The sequence below is a fragment of the Macaca fascicularis genome, chromosome 1 (assembly GCF_037993035.2).
Source record: "Macaca fascicularis isolate 582-1 chromosome 1, T2T-MFA8v1.1".
Taxonomy (NCBI): Eukaryota; Metazoa; Chordata; class Mammalia; order Primates; family Cercopithecidae; genus Macaca; species Macaca fascicularis.
This window is the reverse complement of record NC_088375.1, coordinates 3,382,106-3,396,846: the sequence shown is the minus strand read 5'-3', so window position 1 is coordinate 3,396,846 and position 14,741 is coordinate 3,382,106. Positions and strand designations below refer to the sequence as shown.

The 14,741-nt window shown below is 42.8% G+C and overlaps 1 protein-coding gene across 12 annotated transcripts in view; it reads right to left on the bottom strand.

The window, feature by feature from the left end:
* Positions 1-2,065: 2,065 nt before the first annotated feature.
* The window catches only part of SMYD3 (SET and MYND domain containing 3), a 765,785-nt gene continuing 753,109 nt past the window's right edge, over positions 2,066-14,741 (bottom strand). For all 12 annotated transcript variants that reach the window (XM_005539600.4, XM_074033147.1, XM_045392693.2 and 9 more), the window contains one exon: positions 2,066-2,383. In XM_005539600.4, coding sequence (XP_005539657.1) covers positions 2,282-2,383 — 102 coding nt within the window. In that variant the 3' untranslated portion in view covers positions 2,066-2,281. The remainder of the gene's footprint in view (positions 2,384-14,741) is intronic.

Here is a 14,741-nt window from a genome sequence, read left to right as displayed (position 1 = left end):
ACCATTGTGGAAGACAGTGTGGCAATTCCTCAAGGATCTAGAACCAGAAATACCATTGGGCCCAGCCATCCCATTACTGGGTATATACCCAAAGTATTATAAATCATGCTACTATGAAGACACATGCACACATATGTTTATTGAGGTGCTATTCACAATAGCAAAGACTTGGAACCAATCCAAATGTCCATAAATAATAGACTGGATTAAGAAAATGTGGCACATACATACCATGGAATACTATGCTGCTATAAAAAAGAATGAGTTTATGTTCTTTGCAGGGATATGGATGAAGCTGGAAACTGTCATTCTCAGCAAACTAACACAGGAACACAAAACCCAACACCACATGTTCTCATTCATAAGTGGGAGTTGAACAACGAGAACACACAGACACAGGGAGGGGAACATCACACAATGGGGCCTGTCGAGGGGGTGGGGGACTAGGGGAAGAATAGCATTACGAGAAATACCTAATGTAGATGACGGGTTGATGGGTGCAGCAAACCACCATGGCATGTGTATACCTATGTAACAAACCTGCACGTTCTGCACACATACCCCAGAACTTAAAGTATAATAATAATAAACCTCGAATGAGAGAGAGAGAAAAAAAAAGCTAACTGATACAAGTACCAGACCAGACAGTGTCCATTTTGAAGATGGGGATGTGTCTTATTCAGTCTTTGTATCTCCTTTCCCTAAAAACACTGTAACCATTCAATATGTATATGTGGAACTGGGTAGAAATGGCCCCTTGAAAAGGCTGCAATTAAACCCCTTTTTCTCAAGGCTACTCAGTCAATCAGGAGGGATTCCAGTGCACCCAGGATTCCACTTCCACATTTTTATAAAATGGGCTTCAAAATACCTACCTTGTCACGCTCTTGTGGTTGTTAAAGATACTGTGTGCTTTGGAGATGTCCCTGACACACAATAGATGGCAGCTCCAGCAGAAACAAGCTTATGGAAAGGCTTTAGAACTCATCAGCATGCAGGAGATTGTGCATTTTTTTTTATATCAAACTGGTCACGATGTGTTCAGCCTAAGAGGACTCCAGTTTCAAGTCTTCAGCTTTCTCTGTTGCAGAAGTAAGGTTGGTTCCTTCACGCTCCACCAGACATCCATGTGCCATTCTAACAGTGCCTGGTCAGAGGACTCGCGGCGCCCTCCAGGAAAGATGGGGAGGGCTCCTGAGCGGGACTCAGGAATGTGGGTTTTGCTGCTCTGGATTCTGCCACCACCCATTTCCTTTCGTGTGAAATAAAGTGTGGATGACTGCATGCTCTGTAAGAATCCTTTCAGCTCTAGGAATCCAAGGGCTTCAGTTACCGCCAGAGTGTCACCTAAGCGTGAGGGGCTGCACTGCTCACAGGATCACTGAGCCATAAGAGAATTTACATGTCTAGGAGTGGAGAAAAAAAGGTTTTCTGTATTTGTCTAAAGCAGAAAGGCAGAAAAACAGGCCAAAGAATCAGGAAATAATAAAGAGGGAAAAGAAAGCAAGCAAGTCTGATTTGAGCTGGGATGCGAGAACCTTGCTTGCTGCAGGATAATGGAGCTTTATGCTCTGAAAACCACACTCACATGCTCACATGCTGAACCACACATTTGGGTAATTACAGACAAAATTTCAAGGAAAAAAAAGACATACACAAGGAGTTATAAAATGCTGTTGAGGAAGGTTTACACAAAGAGCTGTGAGACATTCGAAAAACTGGTTTTTGGCATTAAGACTTCCTATCCTTTCCTAATAATATCTAAAATGGCTTCCTCCTTTGTGTTGGAGATGCATTTGGAAGTAAATAACAAACACAAACATCATTTATCACAAAGAGCAAAAGACATCTCAAAATTCTGCTTCTTGCCAAAATGGACATGAAATTTTTGCTGGGAAGCAAATGTGAAAATAGTGACTTTTATCTAATTATCCCTACATGTATCCAAAAAGAAAGTTATAACTTATTTTGTCATGCTTGTAACAGGATTTTCTGTCTTGAATGTTGGTATTTTAAACATTAAAATCGCCAATGAGTAAGCAAATAAGACAATTACCAGATGGCATCCTCAACCAAATGTTTTGAATTTATTATAATCGTGCTTCACTACAACTAATGATTCTTGTGGTTTGCAAACAATGTCTGCCTTTATTTACCTACACAAACACAGAAGAGAATTTCCAATAGGAGAGGTTTACACAGCAAACAAAGTATAGAGTGTGTGACCTCAATAAGGCATTCAACGAAGACACACGCCATCCTTCCCTCTGACTGGGTTCCCTTAGGATGCCCTGATGTTGGCGTCGCATTCTTCTAAAAGTAGAATCAAATCTTCAATCAGGCTGTGTTCTCTGCCATGTGTCACTCTCATAATATCAAAAGCCTAAAGAGAAAGGACGGAAGACAGATTAGACCCCAAAATAGGTGAGCTCAGGCCATTCCCCACCTTTACCCCATGATGCCAGGGGCCTGGTGAATCCCATAGGTTTACAGGGTGAACAGTCTTTAATGGGCCCACAGCACTGTGGTTCTCCCAGCTAGAAAGTCACATGACAAGGGTGATTTCTGAATGTGGTGTTTGGAAAGTAGACTATTTGAGTCATGCTTGGGCCCAGTGACCATCGATCTTCAAAGACTGTCAGTGCACAGGTTTGGTGGGTAGTTACAAGGGTAAGAAGAGTTACCAAAACGATTGAGTCATATGGAAGACCATGCTGCTACCATCTGAAAATTTTTCTTTACTGCATACTCCATTCATTTCTCATCTATATGCACCGGGATTATTATATACATGTATTCTTGCATTTTTTTCATATTATACTATAGCACTGGCATTTTGACAGTCCTCTCCTTCACTCCCCATATTTAGTCCATTACTACATCTTGTCAACTCTATCTCCAAAATATTGCTGAAATCTGTGTGGGCCTAAAACTACTTCAATAATAGAGTACAATAGAAGTAAAGTGACTGATTTGTGAGACTAGGTCAAAAAGGCCTCTGTGTTGTTCACTGGTCAGTATGTTTGCTCCCAGAGCCAAGAGACTCCATGCTGTAAGGAAGCCCAAGCCACACAGAGGGAGGCCGTGTACAGGCACTCTGGCTGGCAGTCTTCGCCGAGCTCATCTTTCAAGGCATTCTAGACAAGGCACCAGACATGTACACAAATAAACCTTCAGACGATTCCAGCACCCAGCTGAAGACTGCCAGATCTGTCTTCCCAGATGGAACACCAGACGTTGTAGAAAAGAAGAAAGCCATTCTTATGCTGTATGCAAATTCCTGACCCACAGAATTTGTGTGATAATTTTGCTGTTGTTCACTCCATTAAGTTTTGGGATGGTTATGGAACAACAAAAAACCAGAGTATCCTCAAAAATACTTTTGAAGGACAGGGTTCCAAAATGGCCGAATAGGAATAGCTCCAGTCTACAGCTCCCCGAGTGAGCAACACAGAAGACGGGTGATTTCTGCATTTCCAACTGAGGTACCAGACTCATCTCACTGGGGCTTGTCGGACAGTGGGTGCAGTCCACTGAGCATGAGCCAAAGCAGGACGAGGCATCGCCTCACCTGGAAAGTGCAAAGGGTCAGGGAACTCCCTTTCCTAGCCAAGGGAAGCTGTGACAGACGGCATCTGGAAAATTGGGTCACTCCCACCCTAATACTGTGCTTTTCCAACAGTCTTAGCAAATGGCACACCAGGAGATTATATCCCGCACCTGGCTTGGAGGGTCCCATGCCCACGGACCCTCACTCATTGCTAGCACAGCAGTCTGAGATCGAACTGCAAGGCAGCAGCGAGACTGGGGGATGGGCGCTTGCCATTGCTGAGGCTTGAGTAGGTAAACAAAGTGGCTGGGAAGCTTGAACTGGGTGGAGCCCACCACAGCTCAAGGAGGCCTGCCTGCCTCTGTAGACTCCACCTCTGGGGGCAGGGCATAGACAAACAAAAGGCAGCAGAAACCTCTGCAGACTTAAATGTCCCTGTCTGACAGCTTTGAAGAGAGTAGTGGTTCTCCCAGCATGGAGTTTGAGATCTGAGAACGGACGGACTACTTCCTCAAGTGGGAACCTGACCCTTGAGGAGCCTAACTGGGAGGCACTCCCCAGTAGGGGCAGACTGACACCTCACACGGCCGGGTACCCCTCTGAGACAAAGCTTCCAGAGGAACGATCAGGCAGCAAAATTTTCTGTTCAGCAATATTTGCTGTTCTGCAGCTTCCGTTGCTGATACCCAGGCAAACAGGGTCTGAAGTGGACCTTCAGCAAACTCCAACAGACCTGCAACTGGCAGTCCTGACTGTTAGAAGGAAAACTAACAAACAGAAAGGACATCCACACCAAAACCCCATCTGTACCTTACCATCATCAAAGACCAAAGGTAGATAAAACCAAAAAGATAGGGAAAAAACAAAGCAGAAAAGCTGAAAATTCTAAAATCAGACCACCTCTCCCCCTCCAAAGGAACACAGCTCCTCGCCAGCAATGGAACAAAGCTGGATGGAGAATGACTGTGACGAGCTGAGAGAAGGTTTCAGACGATCACACTTCTCCAAGCTAAAGGAGGAAGTTCGAATCCATCACAAAGAAGCTAAAAACCTTGAAAAAAGATTTGATAAATGGCTAACCAGAATAACCAGTGTAGAGAAGTCCTCAAATTACCTCATGGAGCTGAAAACTATGGCACAAGAGAACGACGTAATGAATGCACAAACTTCAAAGGCCAATTCGATCAACTGGAAGAAAGGGTATCAGTAACTGAAAATCAAATGAATGAAATGAAGCAAGAAGAGAAGTTTAAAGAAAAAAGAGTAAAAAGAAAAGAACAAAGCCTCCAAGAAATATGGGACTATGTGAAAAGACCAAATCTACATCTGATTGGTGTACCTGAAAGTGACGGGGAGAATGGAACCAAGTTGGAAAACACTCTGCAGCATATTATCCAGGAGAACTTCACCAACCTAGCAAGGCAGGCCAACATTCAAATTCAGGAAACAGAGAGAGCCCCACAAAGCTACTCCTTGAGAAGAGCAACTCCAAGACACATAATTGTCAGATTACCAAAGTTGAAATGAAGGAAAAAATGTTAAGGGGACCAGACAGAAAGGCTGAGTTACTCACAAAGGGAAGCCCATCAGACTAACAGTGGATCTCTCGGCAGAAACTCTATAAGCCAGAAGAAAGTGGGGGCCATTATTCAATATTCTTAAGGGAAAGAAGTTTCAACTCAGAATTTCAAATCCAGCCAAACTAAGTTTCGTAAGTGAAGGAGAAATAAAATCCTTTACAGACAAGCAAATGCTGACAGATTTTGTCACCACCAGGCCTGCCCTACAAGAGACCCTGAAGGAAGCACTAAACATGGAAAGGATCAACCGGTACCAGCCACTGAAAAACATGCCAAAACATAAAGACCATCAACGCTAGGAATAAACCACATCAACTAACGAGCAAAATAACCAGCTAACATCATAATGACAGAATCAAATTCACACATAACAATATTAACCTTAAATGTAAGTGGACTAAATGCTCCAACTGAAAGACACAGACTGGCAAATTGGATAAAGAGTCAAGTCCCATCAGTTTGCTGTATTCAGGAGACCCATCTCACACGCAGAGACACACAAAGGCTCAAAATAAAGGGATGAAAAAGATCTACCAAGCAAATGGAAAACAAAAAAAGGCAGGGGTTGCAATCCTAGTCTCTGATAAAACAGACTTTAAACCAACAAACATCAAAAGAGACAAAGAAGGCCGTTACATAATGGTAAAGAGATCAATTTAACAAGAAGAGCTAATTATACTAAATATATATGCACCCAATACAGGAGCACCCAGATTCATAAAGCAAGTCCTTAGAGATCTACAAAGAGACTTAGACTCTCACACAATAGTAATGGGAGACTTTAACACCCCACTGTCAACATTAGACAGATCAACGAGACAGAAAGTTAACAAGGATATCCAGGAATTGAACTCAGCTCTGCACCAAGCGAACCTAATAGACATCTACAGAACTCTCTACCCCAAATCAACAGAATATACATTCTTCTCAGCACCATATCACACTTATTCCAAAATTGACCACATAGTTGGAAGTAAAGCACTCCTCAGCAAATGTACAAGAACAGAAATTATAACAAACTGTCTCTCAGACCACAGTGCAATCAAACTAGAACTCAGGATTAAGAAACTCACTCAAAACCGCTCAACTACATGGAAACTGAACAACCTGCTTCTGAATGACTACTGGGTACATAACGAAATGAAGGCAGAAATAAAGATGTTCTTTGAAACCAATGAGAACAAAGACACAACATACCAGAATCTCTGGGACACATTTAAAGCAGTCTGTAGGGGGAAAAGTATAGCACTAAATGCCCACAAGAAAAAGCAAGAAAGATCTAAAATTGACACCCTAATGTCACAATTAAAAGAACTGGAGAAGCAAGAGCAAACACATTCAAAATCTAGCAGAAGGCAAGAAATAACTAAGATCAGAGCAGAACTGAATGAGATAGAGATACAAAAAAACCCTTCAAAAAATCAGTGAATCCAGGAACTGGTTTTTTGAAAAGATCAACAAAACTGACAGACCGCTAGCAAGACTAATAAAGAAGAAAAGAGAGAAGAATCAAATAGACACAACAAAAAAATGTGTAAAGGGGATATCACCACCAATCCCACAGAAATATAAACTAGAATCAGAGAATACTATAAATACCTCTATGCAAATAAACTAGAAAATCTAGAAGAAATGGGTAAATTCCTGGACACATACACCCTCCCAAGACTAAACCAGGAAGAAGCTGAATCCCTGAATAGACCAATAACAGGCTCCAAATTGAGGCAATAATTAATAGCACACCAGCCAAAAAAAGTCCAGGACCAGACAAATTCACAGCTGAATTCTACCAGGGGTACAAGGTGGAGCTGGTACCATTCCTTCTGAAACTACTCCAAACAATAGCAAAAGAGGGAATCCTCCCTAACTCATTTTTTGAGGCCAGCATCATCCTGATACCAAAGCCTGGCAGAGACACAACAAAAAAAGGGAATTTTAAACCAATATCCCTGATGAACATCGATGCAAAAATCCTCAATAAAATACTGGCAAACTGAATTCAGCAGCACATCAAAAAGCTTATCCACCATGATCAAATGGGCTTCATCTCTGGGATGCAAGGCTGGTTCAACATATGCAAATCAATAAACGTAATCCAGCATATAAACAGAACCAAAAACAAAAGCCACATGATTATCTCAATAGATGCAGAAAAGGCCTTTGACAAAATTCAACAGCCCTTCATGCTAAAAACTCTCAATAAATTAGGTGTTGATGGAACATATCTCAAAATAATAAGAGCTATTTATGACAAACCCACAGCCAGTATTATAGTAAATGGACAAAAACTGGAAGCATTCCCTTTGAAAACTGGCACAAGACAGGGATGCCCTCTCTCACCACTCCTATTCAACATAGTGTTGGAAGTTCTGGCTAGGGCAATCAGGCAGGAGAAAGAAATCAAGGGTATTCACTTAGGAAAAGAGGAAGTCGAACTGTCCTTGTTTGCAGATGACATGATTGTATATTTAGAAAACCCCATTGTCTCAGCCCAAAATCTCCTTAAGCTGATAAGCAACTTCAGCAAAGTCTCAGGATACAAAATTAATGTGCAAAAATCACAAGCATTCTTATACACCAGTAACAGACAAACAGAGAGCCAAATCATGAATGAACTTCCATTCACAATTGCTTCAAAGAGAATAAAATACCTAGAAATACAACTTAAAAGGGATGTGAAGGACCTCTTCAAGAACTACAAACCACTACTCAATGAAATAAAAGAGGACACAAACAAATGGAAGAACATACCATGCTCATGGATAGGAAGAATCAACATTGTGAAAATGGCCATGCTGCCCAAGGTAATTTATACATTCAATGCTATTCCCATCAAGCTACCAATGAGTTTCTTCACAGAATTGGAAAAAACCATTTTAAAGTTCATATGGAACCAAAAAAGAGCCCACATTGCCAAGACAATCCTAAGCCAAAAGAATAAAGCTGGAGGCATCACGCTACCTGACTTCAAACTATACTACAAGGCTACAGTAACAAAAACAGCATGGTACTGGTACCAAAACAGAGATATAGACCAATGGAACAGAACAGAGCCATCAGAAATAATACCACACATCTACAACCATCTGATCTCTGACAAACCTGACAAAAACAAGCAATGGGGAAAGGATTCCCTATTTAATAAATGGTGCTGGAAAACTGGGTAGCCATATGTAGAAGGCTGAAACTGGATCCCTTTCTTACACCTTATACAAAAATTAATTCAAGATAGATTAAAGACTTAAATGTTAGATGTAAAACCATAAAAACCCCAGAAGAAAACCTAGGCAATACCATTCAGGACATAGGCATGGGCAAGGACTTCATGTCTAAAACCCCAAAAGCAATGGCAGCAAAAGCCAAAATTGACAAATGGCATCTAATTAAACTAAAGAGCTTCTGCCCAGCAAAAGAAACTACCATCAGAGTGAACAGGCAACCTACAGAATGGGAGAAAATTTTTGCAATCTACTCATCTGGCAAAGGGCTAATATCCAGAACCTACAAACAACTCAAACAAATTTACAAGAAAAAATCAAACAACCCCATCAAAAAGTGGGCAAAGGATATGAACAGACACTTCTCAAAACTTCTTTATGCAGCCAACAGACACATGAAAAAATGCTCATCATCACTAGCCATCAGAGAAATGCAAATCAAAACCACAATGAGATACCATCTCACACCAGTTAGAAAAGTCAGGAAACAACAGGTGCTGGAGAGGATGTGGACAAACAGGAACACTTTTACACTGTTGGTGGGACTGTAAACTAGTTCAACCATTTTGGAAGACAGTGTGGTGATTCCTCAAGGATCTAGAACTAGAAATACCATTAGACCCAGCCATCCCATTACTGGGTATATACCCAAAGGATTATAAATCATGCTGCTATAAAGACACATGCACATGTATGTTTATTGCGGCACTATTCACAATAGCAAAGACTTGGAACCAACCCAAATATCCATTAATGATAGACTGCATTAAGAAAATGTGGCACATATACACCATGGAATACTACGCAGCCATAAAAAAGGATGAGTTCATGTCCTTTGCAGGGACATGGATGCAGCTGGAAACCATCATTCTCAGCAAACTATCGCAAGGACCGAAAACCAAACACCACATGTTCTCACTCATAGGTGGGAAATGAACAATGAGAACACTTGGACACAGGAAGGGGAACATCACACACCGGGGCCTATTGTGGGGAGGGGGGTGGGGGGAGGGAAAGCATTAGGAGATATACCTAATGTAAATGACAAGTTGATGGGTGCAGCACACCAACATGGCACATGTATACATATGTAACAAACCTGCACGTTGTGCACATGTACCCTAGAACTTAAAGTGTAATAAAAAAAAGAAAAAAAATTTTTTGTAATAAGTAAGAGATAAGCAATATGATCCTGCCCTGCCCAAATGGAGGGCGGGGTGGACTTGGGAGAAGGAAGGGACAACAGAACCACGGCATTTGATGTAAACGTGCCCAGGAAACTTGTAAAGATATGACGCTGGTGGCTGTTAATGCACCCAAAGTACCTGCAAGTGGCACTGAGGCTCTCAGCCTTAGCTACCCAGTAGGATCAGCCAGGGAGCTTCAAAAGAGACACCCAGGCCCAGACCCTCCACATCGACAGCTGAAGCCCGCTCTCCAGGAAGGAGGCCTGGGCCCCAGGAGATTCCAACATGTCCTCAAAGTTGAAACCAACTGATACAGCAAACTCTCAACAAGTAACAGCAACTACTCATTATTCAATGTTAATTTATAGCCAGCATAATTACCATTTTAATGGTTGTATATAATGAATTCCATCATGTTTATAGACCATTATTTACTAAGCTGCTCCTGGAAATTTAGATCACTTTCAATTGTTTATTATGATATGATGCAGATCTGCCAGAATATATTCTTTGCCTTTCTTGGGTATTTGCTGAAGAGCAATTCGTAGGAGGTGGAATTCTTGAGCATGAACATCTTGAAAACCACAGAGATTTTAGACCTTGGTGGTGATGTAGTGAGACACCTGCATTTTACTATTAGGCATGCAGTAAAACTTTCAATTCCATATTGGGAAAAAGCTGAAGCTTCAAGAAACAAAGCATTTCAGGTGGAGGGTACTTTCAACCTCTGTTTCTGGCTGTTTTCACCTCTTTAATCTTCCCTTTAGGCTCAAAAGAAAACAGGCAGAGAGAGGGGGGCTAGATTTCCTGCAGAGAGAGAGAAAAAAGAGAGAGAGAGAGAAAGAAAGAGAAAGATGCTGGCGGTGGGAATTCACTTCCTACCCACGCGAGCAAGTCTGCTGGGTGGGTGCACAGCATCTGCCAGCAAATCCCCAGGCAGAGGGCTGTCCAGGAGTGCAGGGGAGGAGTTGGGACCAGCCCCCACCTTGCAAGCAGCCCAGCTCTAGGAGATTCCTCTGGGCAGAAGATTAAAAACAAATGTTTGATGCTATTCATGGAGCACATGCCTCATGTTTTATTCTCTTTTCTCCACACTGCCCTGGATCCTCCGCTGCTCTGGACATCTTAAGGTCTGAGGCAGAGACCTGTGTGACAGCACAATTGCGGAAAAAGAAGGTTTCTCCGATCAGAGAGGCTTCATGGGAAATTCTCTTTCTTCAAAGCACTCTTAGATGTCCTCTTCCCTTTTACTCAACAGAGAGCCAAAATGCTTGTGATCTGGCAAAGGAAGGTGAATGAGGCAGAATCACTGCCCAGAAAGTTCTTTGCAGAGAGGGACATAACTCTCCATGCTGAAAAAGGCCAGGCCTAACCTGCTCAGCCTCACCTCCCTCCCTGCCCTCACAGACGCCCTCGGCTGGGTGAGGGCCTGGCCTTGTTGCTCAGAACTTCCAGACCAGCCTCTTTTTTGCCCCCTCCTGGTTACATTCCCCAGGTTGCCCATCTGAAGAATGATCTGTGCTTCTCTCTGACTTGACTCAGAGGCTGAATGACAAAGCCATCTTCTTACCACTTCGACAACGTAAGTTCATCGGCACGCTTCTGAACGTACTACAGACCCGAGTCTTCCTTCCTCGCTCTTTTCTTCCAGTTCCAGCGGTGAGTTTCACTTTCTCCTCTTTTGCAGCTTTAAGAATAAGGTCTACTCCTCAAGGGCCGAAGTTAACTGCCACTGATCCAGTATATTCCTGTTCACGGAACGGGCAGACCTGCCCATCCCACAGTAGGGTAACTACTTCCAGTTCCTCAGTCATTCTGGAATTAGAGCCACAGCCAGGAAGTGGGAGTTGCCTGGCCTTCCCCCAGCTTCACATCCACTCGTCCCAGTCTGTTTCCTTGAGGAAAGATCAGAACGATCATCCAGTCCATAACAACACCCTCTTGTTATGGAAGGAAGTGCTTCCTGAGGTCACCTGGCCCGAGAGTTAGGAGGAGGATGACCTCTGGGCTCTCAGGACTCAACCCAGTGCGTCCATTCCGTGACCACACAGGGGAGCCTCCCACTGTGAGCAGACTGCAGTGACCAGGGAGAGGCGCAGAGGCTGTCCTGGACACGGCTGCTGAGACGCTGCTGAGACACCCTGAGGGGACACAGGTGCCTTCCTCGTCAAGATGCTGCCGGTCGTGTTCTGCGTTCTCTTACTTAAAGGTGAATGCATCACCAGTAGCAAAGGGGAGCAGGGGCAACCCTGGGGAATGTGTGTGTAGTCTGAGATACTACGTTTAGAGGATCTTGTCCATACAGTGGCTAGAAACAGAGTGGGAATGGGTATGGGTAGGGGCAGAGAACTAGTCTGAAGCGACTGAAAACAAAAACAAAAACAAACTACTGAATATAGATTTAATTAACAAGCAAACATTGTACTTTGAGTGATGGGCAGATGTAGATGAGAAAGGGAGGGAAAAAAAGAGAAGAAAGAAGTAGGATTCAGTAATGAGCAAAATATGTTAGTGGCTGTGTGTGCGGGTGTGTGCGTGGATGAATGGCGTGACACGGGTCAGCAGGAAGCTGCAATTCAGACCTGGCGATGAGGACATCTGGTCCTTGTCTTGAACATCACCTGGGCCTATGGGTGAGCTGGGGCAGACAGTTCTCAGTGATGTACGAAGAGGGCCCTGTGTGGCCCTAGGCACAGCCCTTCAGCACTGGGTGAGCTGGGGCAGACAGTCCTCAACCATGTACGAAGAGGGCCCTGTATGGCCCGAGGCACAGCCCTTCAGCACAGCAGGAAGATGAGGAGGGCTTCCCCTCACATTACCATCCCCCAAAAAAGTTACAATAAATTTCTGACAAACCAGAGCAATTGTTGCTAGTAGCTGTGTGTGTGTCTCCCTTCTCCTACCGCTCTCATCTGTCACACATGCGCATGTCAGAGAGGACAATTTTGGTTTAATTTCCTGCAGCAGCATATAAAACAGATTAAGGAAATATAAAATTGGAGCAGGCTGATGTTGGGAAAAGCTTATCTCTTTCCATTAAATTTTATTTTTTTAATGGTAGCATTTAAAAAGAGCCTGCACATAATCTTCCACAGAGCACTCACTTGAAGCCTCCAAGGAGGGTGCCTGCTGCACCCACATCCAGACTCTAAATGTCACACGAGAAGAGCAGCATAGATTGTCTGCCATATGACAGGCATACAGTTAACTCAGTAATAGAGAAAGAGTCCCCAGACTTGATTTCAATTTCATCACATCTGCTTTTCTTTAAGTAATTTTAGAATTGTGGTCATATATTAAATAAAATGAATTATATCAAATCATAACATTGGAAACAATATACCTTTCCTATTAATTTTAATATGAATATATTAAGCTTATCAAGGATCTCAAACAGTTTCTACCGTGAGCTTGAGGAATCCAGTAAGTGACTTCCCAAGTATGATTTAAATATGGATATAAAATCAGAGAAAGAAATGTATGCATGATAAGAACCCCTAGAATCAAATCACAAGAGGAAAAAATACAGCAGATTTCCTTATTCTGCCCATCTCAGAATGAAAGAAAAGCAGAGATGGCCAGATGCGGTGGCTCGCGCCTGTAATCCCAGCACTTTGGGAGGCCAAGACGGGCGGATCACGAGGTCAGGAGACTGAGACCATCCTGGTTAACACGGTGAAACCCTGTCTCTACTAAAAAAAAATACAAAAAACTAGCCAGGCGAGGTGACGGGCACCTGTAGTCCCAGCTACTTGGGAGGCTGAGGCAGGAGAATGGCATAAACCCGGGAGGTGGAGCTTGCAGTGAGCTGAGATCCGGCCACTGTACGCCAGCCTGGGCAACAGAGCGAGACTTCGTTTCAAAAAATAAAATAAAATAAAATAATAAAAATAATAATAATAAAAAGAAAAGCAGAGGGTGGGGCACAGGGAGGAGGAAGCTGGTCTGGGGCATTCAAAGGAGGAAATGCAAGAAGCAAGAGGTACAACACGTTAAGCAGCTCTGGAGGCACAAAAAGCCCTTTGCAAGGACAGCAGAGAATCCCAAAGACTTTGATGACCCACCTCAGCTCAGCAGCACCCCTGGAGACCCCACTCTACTCTACACCTTGGATAACCCTCCAAGTGTACATTCTGCTGGAGAAATCTGTCCTCTTGGGAGGCAGAATTTCCTTAGAGATAACATCTACCCATTCATTCACTCAATACTGTCTGAGCAGCTGTAATGAATAAAACGTGGCCCTTGCCCTGGGAGAAGATCTGGCATAGTCAGAGGGACAGAAAGTAAATACCAGATCATTACAGTGGAACAGTGTGTGTTCAAGAGAGATGCAAAGTGCTGGGGCACCCAGAGGAGGGAGGAACCAGGTGGCCCACGGGACCCTCAGGAGGGGTTACAGATGTGGTGAGCTCAGGTCTGTGCTTTCCAGTGGTAGTAACCATTCAGAAGAAGCACTGCTGTTGTGCCACTGTTCAATCAATCAATTAATCAATCTTTATTAAGCCCTGAGAGACCCTGAAGAAGTTATGTTTCCTCAGCTAAATAATAAGACTGGACAAGATAAATTCTAAGAGCAACCCAAGTCCCAATGTGTTGTACAATGTGAGGTTGCCAGACACAGAGCTAGAAGGTGTGGATTTGGTTTTGTTTACAAATATTGCTACTGATTTCTAATTTAATTCCATTGTGGTCAGATAATTTACTATGTATTAACTTGAATGTTTTTATGTTTATTGAGATCTGTTTTATGGCATGAAAATGGTCTCTGTTTGTACTATAGTTACTTTAAAAATGTGCATTGTTATTGTTGGGTAAAGTGTTTTCTAAATGTCAGATCCCGCTGGTTGATGGTGTTACGGAATTATTTTGCATCCTTGCTGAATTTCTGTCTAGTTGTTCTACCAACTATTGACAGAGGAGGTTTGATGTTCCCAGCTGTGCTTATCTGTCCATTTCTCCTTTCAGTTCTATCAGTTTTTGTTTCTCATGTTTTGTAACTGTGTTATTTGGTGCATACATATTTAGTACTGCTATGTCTTTTGGTAGACTGGCCTTTTTTCCATTATACAATGTCCCTCTGTCTCTCATAACATTTTCTTTGCTCTGAAGTCTACTTTACTTAATATTGACATAGCTACTCCAGGTTTCTTGTGATTCTGTTTTTATAATATATTTTTTCCATCCTTTTGCTTTCAACCTATTTGTA